Source organism: Cervus elaphus, chromosome 9 (genome assembly GCF_910594005.1).
Source record: "Cervus elaphus chromosome 9, mCerEla1.1, whole genome shotgun sequence".
Taxonomy (NCBI): Eukaryota; Metazoa; Chordata; class Mammalia; order Artiodactyla; family Cervidae; genus Cervus; species Cervus elaphus.
The window spans coordinates 18,988,197-18,997,582 of NC_057823.1; the positions used below are offsets into that span (position 1 = coordinate 18,988,197).

The following is a 9,386-nucleotide window of genomic DNA, read 5'->3' on the forward strand; positions in this document are numbered from 1 at the left end:
CTCTCATTTAATTCTCTCAGCAGCTCCATGAGACAGATAACTGAGTATTCCCCTTTTGCAAACGAGGACACTGAGGCACATGGAGTCTTAAGGGGGTTTTTTAAAGACCCAGAAGTGGTGGCTGGGAGCATCTAGATTTAAACCCAAATCGCCTGCCTTGGAGCCTGCATTATCAACCCTATGCTCTAAGGCAAGATTGTACTAAGGCCCTGGGGCCACTGAGATGAGACAGGGGAGGAGGTAGGTGGGGTTGGAAAAGAGGGCTCCAGTAGATTGAAGAGGGGGAGTTTGCTTGTCATCCCAGAGAAATGGGAAGCTACCAGCAGGTTCTGACAGAGGACTGATATCAATTATTTTTGGAAGACCCTTCTGGCTGCTGGATGGACAGGGGAGTGGAGGGGAATCAGAAATAGGAGTCTAAGATCAGGGAGGTTGTTGCAGTGGTCCAAGCCAGGAATGTTGGGAGACTCTGGGCTGACAGCCATTGGAGTGGAGGAAAGTGGTCCTATTTAGGATACAATTAGGAAAAGAAGTAGGATTAATGATAGTTCAGATAAGAGGGGGTTGAGAGTAAGGGAGGGTTTCTGGGACGATGGGGCCGGGCACCCTTGAGACAGGATCATTATCCTACACCGCGGAGGAAAAGGGGTCAAGCATTCGACATGGAAACCAAGAGACTGGCACTGGGCGCCGGAACGACAGGGAGCCGGGACCGAGTCAGTCCTAAGTCCGCACGCTCACAGCCGGCCCATCCCCCAGCACATTAGCACCTTCGGCGATAGGACCTCGCGACCGCCAAGAGGAAGTCAGCCGCCATCCGAGGCACGCTTTGCGTGCTGCTCGGGCAGAGGTTGTCGTGGCGCAGGGGGCGGGACCGGATTTGGTCGCCTGCCTCCCAGGCCGCGGTGGTCACGTGACTGAGGCGCGAGTCAGCTGATGCGGGGGGGTTTGAAGCTGCACCGCCAGGGAGCGAGGCCGCAGTGACAGCGCGGGGCGTTCGGACCCCGGCTGCCCCGCAGCGCCCGGCGGCGTCCGGCGCTCCGGGCCCGACATGGCAGCCCCCGTAGGCCCGCGCGGCTCAGGTGAGGGCGCAGGCAGCCCGGCGAGTTTCGGAACGCGGGCTGCGAACCTGCGGACGGCTTCTCCTACCTGGGACGGTGGAGCTCCGGGTTTCCCTTTCCTCAGCTCCCATGCCCACCTCTCAGCTTCCCGGTGGCGTCGGTATGGACTGACGGCTCCTAGAGCCTAGGAGAAAGGGCAGGCTGCCCACATGTGGCGGGTGGGCACCAGCTTCTCCCCTCTAAATGGCGGGACTCCGGGCTGTGTTCTGAGTACGTTCAACTCAGGCAGCTGGCGAAGCGCCAGCTTCTCCGACTCGCGGCGGCGAGGGTCCCAGGATTTGCATCCCGAGCCTAGATTCGGATTGCTCAGTTCTGCTGAAACTCCGACCGCGGGCCCCGGCTTCTCCGACCCCCACTCCCACCCTCCCGCCCCAACGTCAGACTCCCAGACTCTGCTTCCCCCGGCCAGGAGGCAAATGCTCATCTTTTCTAAACTCAGGCAGGACTTCTGGGGCGGGGTTGCCACCTTAAACCCAGGCGCCTAACTCAATTTCAGATCTCCAAACCCGTGGAAGCTCAGTTGCCTCTTATAGGGGAGCCTGGAGGAATGCCCATGTGTTGATCATCCCCTCTTAAACTAGCTGCAGACACCTCAGAGATGTCCTAGTCATTGGAGCCTGGGGTGGATTAGCTGTGATCCCAGCCACGGAGGTGCCCCACCCTCTGGCTTCCCATCCAGCTGTCTTGTAAACAACCACAACAGCATCTGAGTGCCAAAGGGATCTGGAGGTGGCCCTCCCTGTGGGACAGGTTCTGAGAGTGTCCACATTTTATCTTGGTGGCTGGGCTAGGCAGAGAGCCAGCCAGGCCTTGGAATGAAGCAGGGTTCTTCCAGTGGGGATCATGGGGGTATGTCAGGGACTATTCTAGGCTACTGTGACCAACTATGACCCCAGCAGTTGCTGAAAACTTGGACTTCCTCTTGGGCTGGTCAGGATTGAAAGGAATCAGTGGTGCTTAGAATAGCCTCTATTTAGCAGTTCCCTGGTGGTCTAGTGGTTAGGACTTGGTACTTTCATTCCTGTGGCCTGGGTTCAGTCCGTGGTCTGGGAACTAAGATCCTGCAAGCCCCTAGGCGTGGCCAAAAAGAAGGGGGAAAAAGCAAACAAACAAAAAAAAATAGAATAGCCTCTGCTTGTTGAGGAACTATTGAGGCCTAGGGATGGAATGCTTTGTAAGTATCAAATCCTTAGCTTCCTAGTGAAAGAATTTATTGCCCCATTTTTTGTTTCATTGCCCCATTTTGCAGTCGAGGAAGCTGAGACTCAGGGAAGCTGAGTGCCCTGAGGCAGGGCCAGGAATCAGTTCAGGCTCTTTCAAGTGACTTATAGTCTTTGACCAGCACTGCTGCAAATGTCTGTAGAATGTTACACATTTTCTGGTTTTCCTTAGATCTCTCAGAGTTTTCTTAGCTGGAGCTTGGGACCTGCCTCCCCTATTGGCAGGTAAACTTGTCTTGGCCTGGTCCCCACTTTCCCCTCCCTCCCATCTCACAGAGACCAAGCGGCTCCTGACACCCAGCCCTGGATATGGGACCCAGACAGGGGCTTCCCCAGCCCCTTCAACCCCTCCAGAAGAGGAAGATCTCCGTCGCCGTCTCAAGTACTTCTTCATGAGCCCCTGTGATAAATTCCGGGCCAAGGGTCGCAAGCCTTTCAAGCTTATGCTGCAGGTGGTGAAGATCTTGGTGGTCACCGTGCAGGTGAGACCTGTACTACTCCCCCCAGCCCCCAGAATTCCACCTGTGGGCCCTGTTTTCCTTGAAGGGGAATCTTGGAGTCAGAGCCTAGTCCTGCCCACGCAGCAGCATCATGATAGTGATAGTGGCAGTCATCAGTCGGAAGCCCTCTGGGATCTGCACGGGAGCAGCTCCTTTAAGCTTCACAAATGTCCTCTAAGGTCCTGGCCAGTGTTGTTGCCCTTTTTTTTTATAGATGAGACAAATGAGGCTCAGAGAGGTTAAGGGACTTGTCCAAAGTCACATAGCAACTAAGCCTTGGGAGCTGGCATGTGGACCCTGGCAGTCTGATGCTGTGCTGACCCTCAAAGAAAACTGACCTGGTGGCGGCAGAGATCACTGCCCTCACTCCCACCCTCTCCCAGGCCCTGTGCTGGGCTCCAAGGACTCCATGATGAGTCAGACTCAGCCCCTGTCCTGAGAGTTTCTGGTCTAGTGACTTTGGGTATGTCACCATGCTTCTGATCTCTGTCACTAAAGGAGCCCAGTGAGGGGCTTCCCAGGTGACTCGGTGGTAAAGAACCTACCTGCCAATGCAGGAGAATGCAGGTTTAATCCCTGGGTCGGGAAGATCCTCTGGAGGAGGAAATGGCAACCCACTCCAGTAATCTTGCCAGTGAAATCCCATGGACAGAGGAGCCTGGTAGGCTATAGTCCATGGGATCAAAAAGAGTCAGACACGACTGACCGACTGAACAACAACCAAAGGAACCCAATAGTGGTACTTACCCTGTGCAGTTCAGTTCAGTCGCTCAGTCGTGTCTGACTCTGTGACCCCATGGACTGCAGCACGCCAGGCTTCCCTGTCCATCACCAACTCCTGGAGCTTGACTCTCCCCATAGGTTTGTGTTTAGCATAGCAGTTGGCGCCCAGTACACACGTAATGGACGTTAGCTGTTGCTGTGAGTTCTATAAGCAGCCACTGTGGGCGTGTGGTGGGCCTGCCCTCATGGGGAGGGCCCTCTCTCTTCTCTCCCTCCACTCATTCACTGTGGGAGATTCCATCATCCTTGTCCCTCCTGCCAGCTCATCCTGTTTGGGCTCAGCAACCAGCTGGCGGTGACGTTCCGGGAGGAGAACACCATTGCCTTCCGGCACCTCTTCCTACTGGGCTACACGGATGGGGCGGATGACACATTCGCAGCCTACACGCGGGAACAGCTATACCAGGCCATCTTCTATGCTGTGGACCAGGTGCGGGTGGCCAGGAGCCAGTGGGCAGCTGGGCCCTCAAGGGAGAGTGGGCAGGGCTGACAGACCCTCCCCTCCTTTGCCCGCAGTACCTGATGCTCCCAGACGTGTCCCTGGGCCGGTATGCCTATGTGCGAGGCGGGGGCGGCCCCTGGGCCAACGGCTCCGCCCTGGCCCTCTGCCAGTGCTACTACCACCGGGGCCACGTGGACCCAGCCAACGACACATTTGACATTGATCCAATGGTCGTCACGGGTGAGTGGGTTGGGCAGGGCTCAGTGGTCAGGAGCCCGGGCTGCTAGGATTAAAATCCCACTTGAAAATCCCTCCTGCTCGTCTGGAAGACAGGGTGGTGAGGATGATGTGATGATTAGTAGGCTGCGTGGTGTGCAGACAGAGCTGCATGTTATGTTTCAGTGTCATTCATTCACTAAACATCTGGGGCCACAGAGCGCCAGGCACTGGGGCCTGTGTACGGGGTTGGATAGACTGGGCCTGACCCTTGTGGGGTAGACAGCAGAAACAAACAAATGTTGAAACATGAAGGGGGAGGTAAAGCAGGGAAGGGGGATGTCGGGGACTCTGGGGAGACCTGCCTGTGCCTCCCCTGCCACCAGTGTCCCCTCCCTGACTCCCTGTCCTCAGACTGTATCCGGGTGGACCCCCCTGAGAGACCCCCCGTTCCCCCCAGTGATGATCTCTCCCTCTCGGATGGCAGCGCCAGTTACAGGAACCTCACGCTCAAATTCCACAAGTACTGTCTGACCGATCGAGGGGGCTGGGGGTGCGGGGAGGCAGGACTCCAGGCATCTTCAGTGTTGGGGGAGGGGCAGCCACTTCCCCACAAGCCGGGGCTGGGCGGGCCAAGCCGATGCTGCCACGTGAGCACTTCCTCTGCCAGCTGCAGCGTCAGCGTGGGGCAGAGCACTGGCACTCAGGCAGAGCCCACCCACCCCCTCACCCAAGCCTCCCCCCCAGGCTGATCAACGTCACCATCCACTTCCAGCTGAAGACCATTAACCTCCAGAGCCTGATCAACAATGAAATCCCAGACTGCTACACCTTCAGTATCCTGGTGAGCCCACGGTCCCTGGGGTGTGGATGAGGAACCAGCCCGTGATGGGGGGCGGGGTGGGGCACGGGACTCCTGAACTCTGGAGCTGGGGGACCCTGGGCCAGGGGCAGTGTGGGGGTGATAGGGGAGGCTGGGGCTGGAGAGACCATCCGTCCTGCAGGTCTGGGAGCCTTGGGTCTGCCAAGGTTTACCCTGTCCCATCTCATCTCACCGCACCCCTGCAGATCACATTTGACAATAAGGCACACAGTGGGCGTGTCCCCATCAGCCTAGAGACCCAGGCCCACATCCAGGAGTGTAAGCACCCCAGCGTCTTTGGCCATGGTGAGCTCCCAATCCCCAAACCAGTGCTGCCCAGGGGCTCTGAATTTCTGTGGGAGCCCCGAGTCCCAGACCAGCATGGACCAAGCTCCTAACTCACCCAGAAAAACCTATGAGCCCACTGACCAGCCCAAACCAGCCCTGAAACCCCTCCGGGCCTGGCCCAGTCGCCTCATCGCTGGCCCTGGCTTTGGCCCCCTCCCCACAGGAGACAACAGCTTCCGGCTCCTGTTTGACGTGGTTGTGATCCTCACCTGCGCCTTCTCCTTCCTGCTATGTGCCCGCTCACTGCTCCGAGGCTTCCTCCTGCAGAATGTGAGAACCACCCCCAGCCTCGCCCAGCTCTGGAACCCTTGCGGCCGCCAGGGTGGTGAACCTCCCCTGCCCAGACCGGCCCTCACCCCACCCGCCTACCTCTGCAGGAATTTGTCAGGTTCATGTGGCGAAGGCGGGGACGGGTCATCAGCCTGTGGGAGCGGTTGGAATTTGTCAATGGCTGGTACATCCTGCTGGTCACCAGCGACATGCTCACCATCTCAGGCACCATCATGAAGATTGGCATTGAAGCCAAGGTGGGTCCTGCCCGAGCCCTGCCTCCCCACCCCATCTCCTTCCAGACCCTGGCCCCCTCTCCCACTCCCTGCCGATGCCATCCCCAGGGAAGGGCCGGATGGAGTTGACGCTATTCCCGCCCCTAGAACCTGGCAAGCTATGACGTCTGCAGCATCCTCCTGGGCACCTCTACACTGCTTGTCTGGGTCGGAGTCATCCGCTACTTGACCTTCTTCCATAAGTACAATGTAAGCTTCAGACATACAGGCAGGGCCCTCTTGGTAGAGGCCACATGTCCCTTAATTTCCACCCCCCCCCCCCCCAGATAAATCATACCCGTATTGCCATTAACAGCCCTTGCAGATGACCCACCAGGAGCCTCTTCCCCATACCTGCCCCCCCAAGGCCTGCCAGACATACCTGTCACTTGACATGGGCAGGGGCTATGTGAGCCCACTTTCATCCCCAACCCCCTGCCAACTGAATCCAGCCAAGGGGGTGTGCCCTCAGCACCCTGCTGCCCCTTCTGAGGCTCCCTCCATCTTCTCTGGTCACCCTGGCTGGCCTGTATTGTGGGTCCGCCCACACTACTGTCCCCCCCACCCCTCCCTCCACAGATCCTCATCGCCACGCTGCGAGTGGCCCTGCCCAGCGTCATGCGCTTCTGCTGCTGTGTGGCCGTCATCTATCTGGGCTATTGCTTTTGCGGCTGGATCGTGCTGGGGCCCTACCACGTGAAGGTAGGGGATGGCAGGGACCTGTGGGTGGTGCTCATGACCCACCATCCGGGGGTCCCTGGCTCCCCTTCTTACTTCCTGAGTCCTCTGACACCAGCGGGTCCACCTGCTATTCATCTGGTGACGCCGAACAACCCACCTTGATCCCTGGTACCTTACTAGCAAATCTCTAGCAATTCTATCCACTGTCTTCTCTGAGCCCCACCCCGGTGACCCTGGCCTTGACCCTTATTCAGTGACCCATCCCCCCCACTTGGCTTCACCATGACTACTAGTGCTTTGTCTGCTGTCCCCTCTGACTCCCCAATGCCGCTACCAGCCCCATCCCAGCCCCCGGCCATACCCCCAGCTTGCTCTGACCCCGCTACTGCGCTACCCGCCCGCAGTTCCGCTCACTGTCCATGGTGTCCGAGTGCCTGTTCTCGCTCATCAACGGGGATGACATGTTCGTGACCTTCGCGGCCATGCAGGCGCAGCAGAGCCGCAGCAGCCTGGTGTGGCTCTTCTCTCAGCTCTACCTGTACTCCTTCATCAGCCTGTTCATCTACATGGTGCTCAGCCTCTTCATCGCGCTCATCACAGGCGCCTACGACACCATCAAGGTCAGCCACCTCCCTGGGGGCCACCGCACACGCATTAGCGCACAGCCCCAAGCTCGGGCTCTGAGTCCCTTGAGGTTGGCCACAGCGGGCTGAGGTGAGAAGGACCCTGGGAAAGAATATGGGAAACTCCACAAGGCCAAAGGAGAGGTTAGCTCGGAATTGGGGGGCCCACAAGGGGCCGATACCATCCTCGTCACAGCTGCTGCATTCTCAGTTTTATCAAGGTGTGGGGCCAGGTACGATTCCTGCATCTTTTACCAACAGGGAAGCCAAGCCACTGGAGTAGGAAATAGCAGCCCACTCCAGCATTCTTGCCTGGAAAATCCCTTGGATAGAGGAGCCTGGTGGGCTACACTCCCTGGGATTGCAAAGAGTCGGACACGACTGAGTGACTGAACACACGCAAACCAAGCCATAGAGTTTCAGTGACCCGCCCAAGGTTGGCTACTAGGCAGATGGTGAACCCGGCTCATCCTGAAACTGTGTGATTCCAGAAGTGCTGCTCCCAACCCCTCTGTCCTGTGGGTCTGGGGAATGGTGGTGGTCCTGCAGGCTGCAGGGCCCAGAGCAGAATGTGGGCGTGACAGGTAGACAGGCTCTATCAGCAGATATGTTTGGGGGCCTGTTGTGTGCCAAGCCTGGTGCCAGGTGTCTGTCTAGCACTGGTGGGCAGGATGGATAATGGACAAACCAGAGTATGGTGATGTACTGATGGGAGGTGGTATAAAAAGGAAGTACTGAAGGTTACAGAGGTCCCCTGCTAAAGCAACACCAAGACTGGTGTTGGGCTGAGTCCAGGCAAATTTCTAAAATGTGCTGTCTGGTCTCTGGCCACACATGTGACTAGTTACACTTTGACTTTCATGAAAATGAAACAATTCGAAATTCAGTTCCTCACTCACACCAGGCATAGAGCAAGCACTCAAACGCCAGTGTGGTTAGTAGCTACCAGATTTAGACAGCATAGATATCAAACCTTTCCGTCATCTCAAAACATTCTGGATTGATGAGACAAGAGCCCAGAAGAGAGCGCACCAGGGAGAAGGAACTGCCAGAAAGGATTTGGAGAAGAGAGTGGTCCCATGAGGTTGGGAAGGGCGAAAAAGCCTGAAAGCCAGAACTTCCCTGCAACTGGGAATGCGGAAGACTGCACTGGCCTGTGCCTGGACATACAGCCAGGCAACAGACATACTTCTGTCACTCAGATCCAAGGACCCCTCATAGGTCTTCCTCTAGCACCTAAAGATCACACGTGTGTGTCAGCCTTGGGGGTACAAACCCAGACCTTGCTTCCGCTGTGTGCACCCAAGTCAGTAGGTGGTTGCCAAGCACCCAGATTGGGTCCAGCATGGCTCTAGGTGGTGGACCCACAGGTGGAGAGGGCACATTCAGTGGTCAGGGAATGTCTCCAGGTGAAGCAAAGCACGGGGAACCAGCAGGTGGAGGGCACAGCTTGTGCAAAACCCCAGAGGAGGGACCCTGGTTGGTCCACCAGGATTAGGGAGGAGATTCAGATGGTTGGAGAGGAGGGGTATGGCAGGGGTGTCTTTCATGCGGGTCCCGGGTCTCTCTCCCCAGCACCCAGGCGGAGCGGGCGCAGAGGTGAGCGAGCTCCAGGCCTACATCGCGCAGTGCCAGGACAGCCCCACCTCCGGCAAATTCCGCCGCGGGAGCGGCTCTGCCTGCAGCCTCCTTTGCTGCTGTGGCAGGTTCGAGGCTGCTTTGGCTCGGGCTTGGGATTGGCTCGTGGAAGGGAAGCGGACGGGGGAACCGATGCTTTCCACCTCCGCTAACACTGCCCCTCCTTCAGGGACGCTTCGGAGGAGCATTCGCTGCTGGTGAATTGACTCGGACCCGGACTGCTACCGGACATTAACCACCACTCCCCGGAGTGTGGAGACCCAAGCTTATTTATTTTTACCCTTTGCTTTTAAGGGCCGGCTGCCAGTCGGGCCCCGTGAGGGCCTGGGCCAGTCGGGTCGGACGTTGGACAAGGATAGGGTGGGTGTTAAATAAACGGGAAAATAAACTTGTTCTTATTTGTAGTG

At 57.5% G+C, this 9,386-nt stretch overlaps 1 protein-coding gene across 1 annotated transcript; it reads left to right on the top strand.

The window, feature by feature from the left end:
* Positions 1-916: 916 nt before the first annotated feature.
* MCOLN1 (mucolipin TRP cation channel 1) lies at positions 917-9,367 on the top strand. The gene is made up of 14 exons (XM_043911651.1): positions 917-1,082; positions 2,618-2,823; positions 3,887-4,054; positions 4,141-4,306; positions 4,697-4,805; positions 5,030-5,126; positions 5,351-5,450; positions 5,656-5,762; positions 5,870-6,019; positions 6,146-6,247; positions 6,617-6,739; positions 7,123-7,338; positions 8,917-9,047; positions 9,149-9,367. Exons 1-14 carry the CDS (start codon positions 1,052-1,054, stop codon positions 9,183-9,185), a joined length of 1,743 nt encoding a protein of 580 aa, XP_043767586.1. The 5' UTR covers positions 917-1,051; the 3' UTR covers positions 9,186-9,367.
* Positions 9,368-9,386: the final 19 nt, after the last annotated feature.